The sequence below is a fragment of the Rana temporaria genome, chromosome 8 (assembly GCF_905171775.1).
Source record: "Rana temporaria chromosome 8, aRanTem1.1, whole genome shotgun sequence".
NCBI lineage: Eukaryota > Metazoa > Chordata > Amphibia > Anura > Ranidae > Rana > Rana temporaria.
The window spans coordinates 115,791,747-115,805,011 of NC_053496.1; the positions used below are offsets into that span (position 1 = coordinate 115,791,747).

Consider the following 13,265-nt stretch of genomic DNA (forward strand, 5'->3'; position numbering starts at 1 on the left):
AATGCGGCATTACAGGCAAACCTTGAGGAATCTGCTCTCCTTTCCCTGAGGCTCAGGTACCCTTCATTTTGGCTGACAGCTTTTTCGAATTGGATCCGACCGAAGTCTGATTCTTAATCAAACCGCCCAGACCTCCAAGTATGCGGCAAGAGCACATGTATCACATCAGTGACCACTACCTTACAGACACTGGCAAAAAAAAACTGAGGTACTGCCTGTGCAAGAGGAATTATATAGGGAAAAACTTCTTGTTCAATTCATCTGCCAGTGTCCATTCACCAGTAGGTGGCGTATAACCCAGATAGTAATGGCTGCTCTGTGTCCGGTGATGTACGATAAACAAAAGAGCTTTGCCTGAGATGCATCGAGGATTAGACCCATGTACTCTAGGTATGTGGATACCTGTAAAGCAGATCTGCTGACAGTGGTAAGGGAGATGAATCCTTCCAATGGTTGTCCAGATTATCTGGATGCCCTGAACTATAAAAAGGGCACGCAAGGGTGCCAAGATTTCTGTTAACACCCTGGGAGCAGGACAGGTTGAAAAAGCAATGTGATGAACTGGAAGTGATTGTCTCCCACTGCAATGCATACAAATCACAGATGAGGTGAGTAAATGGGAACATGTGGATGGCCATCTTGGATGTCCACAGATGTGTTCTCCCCGTCTCAGGCAATTACTGATCCTGTACTGGTATGGAGACTCCCTGGGACAAGAGGTGGTTCAGGACTTTGGGAAATCTGACAAGCCCTGGTTGGTTTTTGGTTGATATGAAGAAAAGAAAAAAGTGAGGCAGTACAGTTTTTGCACTGTATTTTGTAATCCTTTGTAACAACCTTATTGCATCCACAGGTCTGGGACCCAGAGAACTGGAAACTGCAACAAAAATCGCCACACTTAAGAGTAGAAGCAGAGAGAAGGCATTGAAGGGGGATCGGTTGCCTTCGTGGGCCAAGCCCTGTGCCGAAAAGGAAGGAAGGAACTTGGGTTTTGAAATTAAAGCCTGGATTGAGCGTGAAAGTGCTCTGCATTTAGAGAAGCTAGAAGTTCCTCTGTGGAAAGTAACAACCCCCTTTTCTTTAGGAAGTTAAACATTCCCACCTGTAACCTTTTTGATAAATTGGTCAAGCGACTCATCAAGGGACATCTATAAGGCATATGTACGAGGCAGCTTCTGTCCAAGTCTTTAGCCTTATAGGATTCTGCACATATGAATGGAGATTAGAGCCATTCTGGATATTTGTCTCAGGGCACCCCACACAGAAAAGAACAGAAAGCAGTTGTTATAATTGCTCTGAAGAATCGTGAAAACCGGTCATGTTGGTAATTCATTGTCCTAGTCCAGTTAGCTGCAGTTTGATAGAGAAAAATGGTAGAAAGAGCTCATTGTAGGCATGGGCCTACTAGGTTAAAAAGTTTAGTTGCGCTTCAGATTTTGTCAGCAGAATCTTTTAAAAGACAGAATATTTTCAATGGGTACAGATAGGGGTTTGTTTAGGACAGGGATTTCAGGGTTAACCACAGCAATAACCTATATTTGTGCAAGCTCCCTTTTCTACTGGAAAGATTTTGGAATGTGTAAAAATTCTTTCAGGTGTGACTCAATTTTTGCAGACTGCTCATTCTATTTGTCAACAGTGAATGTTTTGCAAGCTTTTGTAAGTTTCTTCGTACCCAGAAGGGCATGTTGAGAGGTAGGACTTGTATAATGCCAGGGATTTTGCAGCGAGAGGCAAGATTTTCAACATTTTGTGTGAAGCACCCTCTTCAATATAGTGACAATGTGGCTGAGAGAAATCTTCGGCAGCTGCCTTCAACACCGCCTCAATATCCACTTCATTCCCCTGTGATTCAGTGCCTTTTTACACTGGCATGTCAGTGTCTGAGTAGAAGAGGCTGGCATTTGAGCCTTTGACAAAGATAGCTGCGTTAAGGCTATAATCTGTCTAAGGAGTTGATATAGATGCAGAAAATTATTCTTTTGTCAAGTAGGCCACTTGTTATGTGCCTGAAATTCAGCTAAAATTGGATTCAGAGACTGGTGCTTCACGTTTTCCAGTGAAAGGGATGCATTACTGTCACTGAGTTTGAGTGAAGATTTTCCGGTTTAGCATTGGTTCTGGACACATAGGTACATGAACACATAGGCTTTTATGAAGTTGAGTTTAGTAGCTTAGGCAAAAAAATGCCAAAAGCTCCTAAACTCAAGTTTAAAAGCTGTAGCGTACATGAAGCCTAATGCCACGTACACCCGATTGGAAATTCCGACAAGAAAACCGTGGATTTTTTTCTGACGGAATGTTGGCTAAAACTTGTGTTGCATACACACGGTCACACAAATCTTGTCTGAAATTCTGACTGTCAAGAACGCGGTGATGTACAACGAGCCGAGATCAACGAAGTTCAATAGGCAGTTTGGCTCTTCTGCTTGATTCTGAGCATGCATGCTTTTTTGCGCTTCGGAATTGCATACAGACGAGCGGAATTTCCGACAAGAACTTTTTCCGTCGGAAAAATGGAGAGCCTGCTCTTAATCTTTTGCTGGCGGAAATTCCGACAGAAAATGTTGGATGGAGCATACACACGGTCGGAATATCCAACCAACAGCTTACATCCAACTTTTTTTGACGGAAAATTCCATCGTGTGTACAGGGCATAAGGGTTTGAATGCAGGAGACCAAATGTGTTTGGAAGGAGTACACAAAAACCCAGGTCTAGGCGATCCTGCAATGAAGCCTTATGGCGAAAAGGAACAGGAAACATCTGAGTATCTTATACGGCTCAGCACCAGAAAAAAAATATTTTACAAAAATCGTAAAACAAACTATGCTCCTCAGTTACACTTGAACTGGAAGCAGATGCAGCCCCCTCAATATAAGACATCACATACAACACTATTTTCATACATGCAAAGCAAGATAGTTTAAGCCGTGATTTGTCATAATTGTGACGATTATGGCTTACAGCTCATGTAAACCCCAAATTCACAATCTCAGACAATGAAAATATTGTGAAAAGGTGCAATATTCTAGGCTCAAAGTGTCCCACTCTAATCAGCTAATTAAGCCATAACACCTGCAAAGGGTTCCTGAGCCTTTAAATGGTCTCTCAGTCTGGTTCAGTAGGAATCACAATCATGGGAAAGAATGCTGACCTGACAGCTGTGCAGAAAACCCATCATTGACACCCTCCATAAGAAGGGAAAGCCTCAGAAGGTAATTGCAAAAGAAGTTGGATGTTCCCAAAGTGCTGTATCAAAGGACATTAATAGAAATGCATGTGGAAGGGAAAAGTGTGGAAGAAAAAGGTGCACAAGCAGCAGGGATGACTGCAGCCTTGAGAGAATTGTCAGGAAAGGGCCATTCAAAAGTGTTGGGGACTTTCACAAGGAGTGGACTCAGTGCATCAAGAGCCACCACACACAGATAAATCCTGGACATGGGCTTCATATATCGTATTCCTCTTGTCAAGCCACTCCTGAACAACAAACGTCAGAAGCGTCTTACCTGGGCTAAAGAAAAACAGACCTGGTCTATTGCTCAGAGGTCCAAAGTCCTCTTTTCTGATGAGCGCAAATTTTGCATCTCATTAGGAAACCAAGGGCCCAGAGTATGGAGGAAGAATGGAGAGGCACACACTGCAAGATGCTTGAAGTCCAGTGTGACGTTTACACAGTCTGTGTTGATTTGGGGAGCCATGTCATCTGCTGGTGTTGGTCCACTGTGCTTCATTAAGTCCAGCATCAACGCAGCCGTCTACCTGGAGATTTTGGAGCACTTCATGCTTCCTTCCACAGACGAGCTCTATGGGGATGCTGTCTTCATTTTCCAGCAGGATTTGAAACCTGCCTACACTGCCAAAAGCACCAAAAACCTGGTTCAATGACCGTGGGATTACTGTGCTTGATTGGCCAGCAAACTCGTCTGACCTGAACCCCATAGAGAATGTGGCATTGCCAAGAGAAAGAGGAGAGACATGAGACTGAACAATGCAGAGCTGAAGGCCACTATTGAAGCATAACACCTCAGCAGTGCCGCAGGCTGATCGCTTCCATGCCATGCCTCATAAGGCAGTAATTGCTGCAAAAGGGGCCCAAACCAAGTACTGAGTACATATGCATGCTTATACTTTTCAGAGGTCCGATATTGTTCTATGTATAATCCTTGTTTTATTGATTGCGTGTAATATTCAAATTTTCGGAGATTGTGGATTTGGAGTTTTCATGAGCTGTAAGCCATAATCATCACAATTATAACAAATCATGGCTTGAACTATCTTGCTTTGAATGTAATGAGTCTATCTCATATATTATGAAGACACGTGACACGTGTCGTAACGCGTAGGGATTGGACGGGAGGACGTACACCTGGAGTGACGTATACAGGCGCTTGAAACGCCGCTCGTTTTGAAATAGTTCCTTGCTGTATATATTTTTTAGATCGCATGTAAGCGCAGCTTTTTCCCTTTTAATAAATATCGGCCTGTGCTTACTACTTCACGATTGGAGTCCCCTCCTTTGTTTTTGTGTTTCCCCTGCTTCTTCTCTTGGGCACACTGACTGTCTGGACGGATAGAGGACCCAGTCATGGATATCTAAGGAGGATTAGTGGAACCTACATACGGAGGTCTGGTAGAGATACCTATAGTGGATGCACTTGACTATCTACGCGGAGGTAAGAGTCCCGGGAGCCCAGGGAGGGATTATTACACCCGTCTGTCAACACTTTTTATTGGACTGCTTTGAGATCACATCAGCTACATTTCTTTGGCAGCCTATGTTTATTTGAAGAATTACTACTAGCACTGGATCACCATATTTTATTTATTTATTTTTCATCCTATTAATGGACACTTTTTCACGGTTATAGACTCCACTACATTAACCATATATATTGTTTATTACTATATATATTATATATATTTTTTATATATATTCTTTATTTATTTTTATTTTTGATGTTTGGATATTCTCACTGGATTTTATTGAGCTGTTATTTGCTCTTTTCTGTGTTATCACTGATTAGTATTTATATTTATATATTTATATATTTATATTTATTACTTTCACCATGTCTGCGTGTTAGGATGCGCGGAACCCCCCACCCTTTTTCATCTATCTCATATATTAGTGACACCTTTTAAGTTGCATTAGTGAAATAAATGAACCTTTGCATGATATTCAAATTTTTCGAGTTTCGTATGTATGTATGTATGTATGTATGTATGTATGTATGTATGTATGTATTGATGTACACACACACACACACACACACACACACTATGTATGTACACACATACATACAAATCAGAATACAGAATGCACATTTAAGTTAACCCTAAAGCTTCCAGCATTCAAAACAGTATAGCCTGTAAAAATAAGCTGTTTTGCATCCTGGTGGTACATGAGTGAATACTCACTAATTGCAACACTGTAAATCAAGGCATTCGCTGGATGGAAGATATCCTTCAGGATAATAATAGCTCTTCAAAGGCATTTCCTCTCCCCTTGCTCTTCAATACTCAGTAAATGTGCCTCTTTAATAATCTTCAGAGGTGTTTTTTTCAACCTCTGAAAGGCAATTCTGTCATGGACTGTTGTGCACATCCAAATTTAGTTCTAAATAATTTTCTCTGCACCAACCACTAGGTTTCCTTTATCCTGCCTTTTCTCTATCCCTTATTCTCCCAACTAACCTGGTATTATATACAAATTTTAGAGCAGAGTTCACCTTGAAGCTGGAGATGCAATCATAAATATATAAAGAAAACAAAACAAAAAGGGGCTTAGCACACATCCATGTGGCACCCCTGTACTAAGGTACAGTGTTGATGAGTTGCAACTGCCAACCTTTACCCTCTTGCTGCCTATCAGTTCTAGGCGGACGTTACCGTGTGTGACCTGTGGTGTGATGTAGCACCCGAGACTCCAGCTGAGCGGCAAGTTTGAAAAGTTTATACTGAAGTAAATAAATTCCACACAGCCCCATTTTACACAGTAACAGATATAGGCTGAAACTGTATTTACAGTCAAAACATCGTTGACAAGTCCAGGCTTCATCCATCATGGTAGGCATATCCCAGAAGGGGTCTACAGGGACTGTGATCCATAGTGATACAGGGTAGACCATGGCCCTGGATCTGTATAGCACCCTGTGGCTAACTCAAAGTGTTGCACAGAGTGCCAATGCGAGCGCCTCATGCAAGATCCAGTTCCCAAAAGTAGAGACTGCCATCACAATGTGCGGTCTGGCTCCCAAGGTTGCACCAACCTGGATACACTGTTTCTATGTAGGCATTAGACAGTGAGGGGGTTGATTGAACAATCAGAAGACAAAACCAGAAAAAACCCTGGGAAGGAGAAGAGGACAATCACCTACAGACACTAGCAAAAAACATGACTCATGGAGTAGGGTAGGGTTATAGGGATGGCTCCTTAGTAGAAGAGGGGGGGTGCTTAAAAGCTTCCCAGTGTCCAATCACCTGTTGGTATAGACCTATAAGCCATGGTGTATGAATAAGTTTCCTGTACTGTGTTAGGGAACAGAAAAATAAATAAAACACACCAAACAGCATATGGCCAGCTTAGAAATATATATACAATGGTGATGCGCCGAAATTTCGGCCGCTGAAACACTTCGGCCAAAAATTGCCTTTTTGCCGAAAGAGAAATCATGCCGATAATGGCACCAAAAATAGGGCGGGGCCTGAAGCCCCCCTTACGGGGGTGTCAACAGGGATGATCCTAGGCGGGTGTAGTTCACCCAGATGCCACAGAGGTGGGGGCGCTAAAGCGCGAGAGTGCTCCCCGCCATTGTCCTCCTCTACTTGTCCGTGGAGAGGCGGCTCTCCCCCGCCGCTGTGTTTCCCAAGTCCATCTCCTATCAGAGGAGGAGAGCGAAGATCGGAGAGGCTGCGTCTATGTGGAGAGAGACTAGCTGCGCAGTGACTTCGCTGAGGGGGCGGTCCAGGCCTGCAGTGACATGTGTTTTTTTCCTCCTTTCTGCATCTTACCTCCTGCCTGCTGTGATCTGTTCTCCACCCGGGCGGCATGGCTGCACACGGTCCTCTCCTCTTCAGCTGCCTCCGGTTGTTTTTTTGTTTTTTTTATGTACCCAAAAAAGGAGTGGGGGGGGGGGGGGGTTGTACAGATGGAAGGGCAGTTGCCACGGGCAATTCAGTGAGCTGAATCCTAAACAGAGGAACCATTGTTGCTGTATCGCTGGGTCAGGTGAAAGGGGCGATCGGCCATTATCTACCCACGTCTATAGGATCTGCAGTCTCTGACCATCACCATCTTTTAAGTGGTTAAGCAGCATTACTCCCGTTACCGAGTTCAGCTGTCAGAATCAAAGAAAATATCCAATACTCCTGGATATGGAGAACTATGCGACCAGCTAAACAGAGAACCTCTGATGCTTGGCAACGGCCCAGCACAGTTACATGAAGGTAGGGAGAATCCTTCACTCAACTTTCTTAGTCAAGAAGCAGCTGCTGGGGTGAGCAATAAAACAAAACCAGACACTTTGTCCTACAAGTAGCAGAGGTATTTTAGATTTCACATTAGATTCAGAGGGCAAAATACACCTTACCTGTACCAATGCAGGAACTGCATAGATTTGATCAGAATCCTCTTCCGACTCACAAAACGAATCATATGATTTTGTTGTTTTCATGTTCACAAGGCAATGCCGGTTTCTTGCACTATACTCAACTAAATTAATTAGTAGGCCCAATCCCTGAAGATGAAAAAAAGCACAAAAAATAACTGGACAATGTATTACGTACGCTGCATTATTATGTAACAGCATACTTGTTGCATAATCGGTTATATACACAGCAATTAACGTAGCAGAATGATCTAAAGACAGCTGTCCCAACTCTTGCATCATTAGCAGACAAATACTGAAAGAAAATTCATCTTTGACAAGAACTTACCAAAACTCGAATATCAAATCTCTGTTCTTGAGGTAGGAACCTTGGAACTTGAAGAACGCAGTTCATCGCAGTGCTTATTAGATTGTCCTGTTCACCTGTCTTTGTACTGCCCCACTCTATACACCAAAAGAAAAAATTAAGCCAGGTCCGTTGTTTTACAATAATTTCTACAGAAATACTACAATGTTAAATACATATAATCAGGAACTATGCTCTTCAGTCACACAAACTGGCAGAGGGCCAGTTACTGTATGCATCTCATTCAAAACAATGATCGACGAGATATCTGCCAGTCATCTAAAAACTTGCTCTAGCACCAAGACCAGTCATGATCCTCACATAATAATGACAGACTTCAAATAAAGCTGACAGTGTCATGCTAGGAGATTTTCTAACCACTGACTACCTTAAGCCTCGTACAGACGATCGGATTTTCCGACAACAAATGTGTGATGGCAGGGTTTTGTCGCATAATCCAACCGTTTGTACGCTCCATCGGACAATTGTTGCCGGAATTTCCGACAACAAATGTGTGTCTTGTCGGATTATCCAATCGTGTGTACACAAGTCCGTCTGAAAAAAATCCAAAATACAAACATGCATGCTCCAAACCAATGCTAACCATTAGCAGAAGTTTCAAAAAATCGAAAGAGCTGAAAAACCACATAGTTTCGCGTATGTTGGCTGAAAAAGTTCTGCTGTCTGTATGCAGAACAAGTTCACGGCCAACGCCCTTTGCACAAAATTCCACGGATTTGTCCGATGGAAATCCAATCGTGTGAACAAGGCTTTAGGTGCGTCATGATTCTATAGCACAACATGACAACCACTTAAAGCGGAATTAAACCCTCTCCTTTACAGCCAAGGAAGCTGCTTCTTTTAGATTTTTAATTGCCATGGTGCTGGTGAATAGGGATGAGCTCCGGCGTGTTCACACAGTCCACGTGCAGAGTCCGTCAGGAAGTCTGCACGGCGCTGCGCTAATCACAGGCAGGGAAACATATTCCTGATGCTCGGCTGCAGAGATTGGCAAATCTCTCCCTGCCTGTGGTTAGCGCAGCGCCGTGCAGACTTCCTGGAGGGCTCTGCATGTGGATTGTGCAAGCAAGCCGGAGCTCATCCCTACTGGTGAATGGTTTGACAGTTTGGCTAAGAGCATAAGCAAATGTGAGTTAGCATTCCAGGAATTTGGCGTTCTTAAACAGTTAAATCAATGGGTTTAGTCCTGTTTTATGATTAACTGCTATTCAGGGGCTCTGGGCTTAGGCAAAAATGTCTGCCTCCATCAAGAAGGAGCAATAATGAAGGCAATTTACAGGGTACACCAATTTTGATAATTAATGTGAAATGTATGTTCCCTGCTAAAGAAATGTTTTTTTTTTTTATCAAGTTGTTATGGGTAATCTGACGCTTTAAAGTTCAAGTCAAGCTCAAAAACAAAAAAGATTGGGGACTTTACAAAGCACAAAATTTTAAAAATACAAAATTTGTAAATAACCCATTACATTTCTTTAGTATGAAACAAAAAACTTTGCTCATTTCCAGCCCAATACTAGACGGTTTATATATGGTTTAAAATGCGTGAATCTGCTACTAAACACCTTCAAATCAGCACAAATCATGAATTCATTTGTGTATATCACAATATTGTGTATATTTGTGTAAGTCCATAGTGATAACAAAATCTTCCAAAAAAAATGACAACGCCCAAAATAAGTGCTGCAGTGATACTTTTTTTCTTATTTTAAATAAGGTGCTATCCCCCGCTACGCTACACTCCACACAGGTTTGTGCCCCTACCCCAATGTGTCCAAACTTACCAGAAGACGACCCCCTTTAGCATATACCAAAGAGGGTCTTGCAAATGGTTTTGCACAGCTCAGTTGTGCATGACTGCTTTGCTTACTGCCTCTGACACAGAACCCAGGTACAGCTCACGAGCAGGGGGTGAACAAAGGGAATTCATAGTGTATACCATAGTTTATTTAAAATTGGTGCCCATCCCGGCAAACAGGAATCATCTACCATTTTATTATGTCAACCACCGCCACTCTACTATGAGGGCTGGCCAGGTTTTATCCACTGCTTTTTAGACCAGGGAGGACATGCTCACCCCTACACGTACGTGTTTCGTCTCATGCCACCCCTCATATCAGTGGAGTGCTGGTGGTAGAAAGCACTTTGATATAAGAGAAGTATCACCTCTGCATTAATCTTGAGCACTGGTACTTTATATAAAGATGATTTTTTGTTATTACTATGGACTTAATTGATATATATTTTTTTTTTTACTTCATTGTAGATCTATGAATTTAATCCATTGCCAAGTAATCCAGGCACTGGCACTTTATATTTTTGTAAAAACAAAGTATCCACACCCACAGGTGAATCACGAAGAGAAAATTATAACAGTACGTGCACTTTCTAAACAGTGTACAAAAGCTGAAGACAGCAGATATACATGTAAAACTTATGTAGGAGGATTTGTTTCATCCCTGTGTATTACCCGAGTCTGTTCACTGGGTATACATTCGCTTTAACTTAAAACCCGCTGGAATGATGAAACGGCAACACATTTTGATGACTTATGAACTGACAGACACGAAACAGACACTATCTGTATCGGATGTTACATCCCGTATGCAGTGGGTGTTGCACTTATTTCACGATTTAGTAATGTACAATCTTTTGTCATCTCGTCACTTACTGCTTACTGGACAATCAATTAGCATCATAATTTCTTCACAATGAGCAAGATGGTGATTCAGGATGCACTAAAGCTGACCTGTGTATTGTGCAATAACGGTGTACTGCAGCAGAGATGTGTGAATCAAAAGTGGCTTAAAGAAGTTGTAAAAGCAAATGGTTTATCATCTTAATGCATTCTATGCATTAAAAGAAAAACCCTCTGTGTGTAGCAGCCACCCCAACACCCCCTAATTACTTACCTAGCCCCACAATGTCAGACATTGCTGGACGGCTGCAGCATCTGTACACACTTCACACTGCTTGTGTTTTCTTCCCATGTAAGTACCTTGTCCTTTCATGTTTCCCACCTCGACTCCCAAACTATTGCCTTACATGCCATTTCCTATACTCTGTACATCTCTAAACTGTGATTTATATTATTTTCATTTTTTAGCTTCTGATCCCTCTACTGACCTCTCTGGCTACTCTTTGTCATTACAGGTATGTCTCTAGCCTCATATATAAAATATTGGTTCAGCTTTCTTTTTTGCGATCCTTCTTGCGTTTTTTTTTGCCTGCGGCATCGTTGATATTATCCTGTCCTCTTATTTATTTATATTTTGGACAGGTAAAAATATAAATACAACCAATAAACTTTTTACGCTGTGACACTTCGGGCCAAAGGTCTTGCTACGCTGTGATTGATATTAGATGCCAGTCCTCACTCCTCTCTTCACCATCTGAGGTTTGCCATGCGTCCCGACCGCGATGTCCTTTTAAGGGGTGTGCTGAGCCGTTGAAACTTCTTGGGTGGTATGATGTTTTCTTATCTGTACCAGTTCAATATTCATATATTTTTCATTTGTATGTTATTATTTTCAACACATTGCCATTTATTTGTTTTCTAGAAAAGTTGTTTGTTACACTTTCTGACTCCACACATACTTCGGTCCCTGAAGAAGGAAACCCGAAACGCGTTGGGCCCAGTATTCATATTGTGGACTCTTCACTCTTTTCCTACTACACCCCATTAATGTGTTGTTTTTAAACCTTTGTATTATATACGTTTACTAAATATTGTTTGATACCGTTCTGTTACTATTAAACTATTATATATTTTTGTATCTACCATGACTACTTGTACTACTGTTGCCTAAAAAGCCCCACCCTGGGGGATCCTCCATTCTTTTCTAATTACTTACCTAAGCCCCATCTATCTCCAGCAATGTCCATGAATGTCTAAGCCGTCTGGGACACTCCTCCTAATTGGCTGGAGACCCAGCCGCAGTGCCACTGGCTTCTGTGGCTGTAAATTAAAGTCAACCAATTAGGGGGAAGGAGTATCCTGGCTGCTCTGTACAAAACCAACTGCACAGAGGCAGCAAGTATAACCTGTTTTTTTTTTTTTTTTAAAGAGACTTTACAATCACTTTAAAGATATTTAGCTGTAGGCTTGTAGTTCCACTCTAAGGCCTCATGCACAAGGTATGTTTCTGCTCTCTTAGACACCTTTCCTCCTGGCAGTTGTGTTTTGGCAGAAAAACACCTGATGCTTTTAATTACATGTAATCTGTTTAGGTGCATCAACAAATTTAATTGGCCAGAAAAATACATTTATTCTGGCCACTGAAATGAATTAACGATAAATGCACCTAGTCTTATCACGCTGCTACTCCTGGACACTGTGGCAGTGTTATTTTTTTTCTGCCTCTAAACTGCTTTGTGTGCATGGACACATACTTTAGACTAACATGGAGGGGCATTTAGAGACAAAAACAAACACGCCGGATGCCCAAAGTGTAAATGAACCAGCTGTTTTTACAAAGACAAGATAAAAAATTTAAAGAAAAAAAATACATCAAATCTGATCAAAATATAAAAATCCCATACCATTATCATTTGTTAAATTGAGCAGCACACCAATGATTGCCCTCATACAATCCTCCACGGCTTTTCCCACATTGCTGCTTGGACCACGGTGAGGGAGTGTTTCGTTGTGAGGAATGCAGATAGTATCTTCAGCTCTGTTATACCTCTGAATGAACTGCTCACAGTGTCTAAGGGCTCTGTACACAATTACAAGAGACATGAATATAAGTGGTCATACATACTAAAGCTGTTAAGGAATATAACATAACACTGCCGTGCCAGGGCTTATTTAACTGGATACACATTTAATCGATTGCTTAGATAGGTCCTTACATGAGATAGTAGTTTAAATACCTTATGGAAACAATGGCATCATATTTGAATTCTGTCACATGCTACAAAGTGAACCTGTGCCTTGACAAGGCAACAGGTTCACTTAATTGGTGCTTCTCCCAGCTTTATACTTCCCTTTCCTTCGCTTCCCCTGCCACTCTGTGTGGGTGCAGAAATGGAAAATAAAAAGCTCATCAAGTTTGTGTATAGGGAGAATGTGACTGCATAGGTGCTTGATGGCTGGCTGCACAGTCAACTTGCAAGGACATAGCACCCAGTTACATAATCTCCAAGTCATGATGATATGGAGCTTACACGGTGCATTGTCAATCTGCACACAAGAGCTAAGAAGCAAAAAGGTGGTGAGTAGGTGAAGCTGGGTAGGACAGTACTTGATATTAAGTGATATTGTTAGGCCTCATGCACACTGGATGTTAAA

The 13,265-nt window shown here is 41.9% G+C and overlaps 1 protein-coding gene and 1 long non-coding RNA gene across 4 annotated transcripts in view; one reads left to right on the forward strand and one right to left on the reverse strand.

Annotated features, from left to right (window-relative positions):
• WAPL (WAPL cohesin release factor) overlaps positions 1–13,265 on the reverse strand; it is a 162,392-nt gene that overhangs the window by 21,786 nt on the left and 127,341 nt on the right. For both annotated transcript variants that reach the window (XM_040320516.1, XM_040320515.1), the window contains 3 exons: positions 12,515–12,690; positions 7,937–8,052; positions 7,591–7,737 (listed from right to left, as the gene is read on the reverse strand). In XM_040320516.1, coding sequence (XP_040176450.1) covers positions 7,591–7,737; positions 7,937–8,052; positions 12,515–12,690 — 439 coding nt within the window. The remainder of the gene's footprint in view (positions 1–7,590; positions 7,738–7,936; positions 8,053–12,514; positions 12,691–13,265) is intronic.
• Positions 10,900–11,752, forward strand: LOC120908971. 2 transcript variants are annotated; one of them, XR_005741206.1, is made up of 3 exons: positions 10,900–11,125; positions 11,253–11,437; positions 11,533–11,752. It is a non-coding gene; the product is annotated as an uncharacterized LOC120908971 (long non-coding RNA). The 2 variants fall into 2 exon arrangements; XR_005741205.1 differs by having other exon boundaries at positions 10,900–11,437.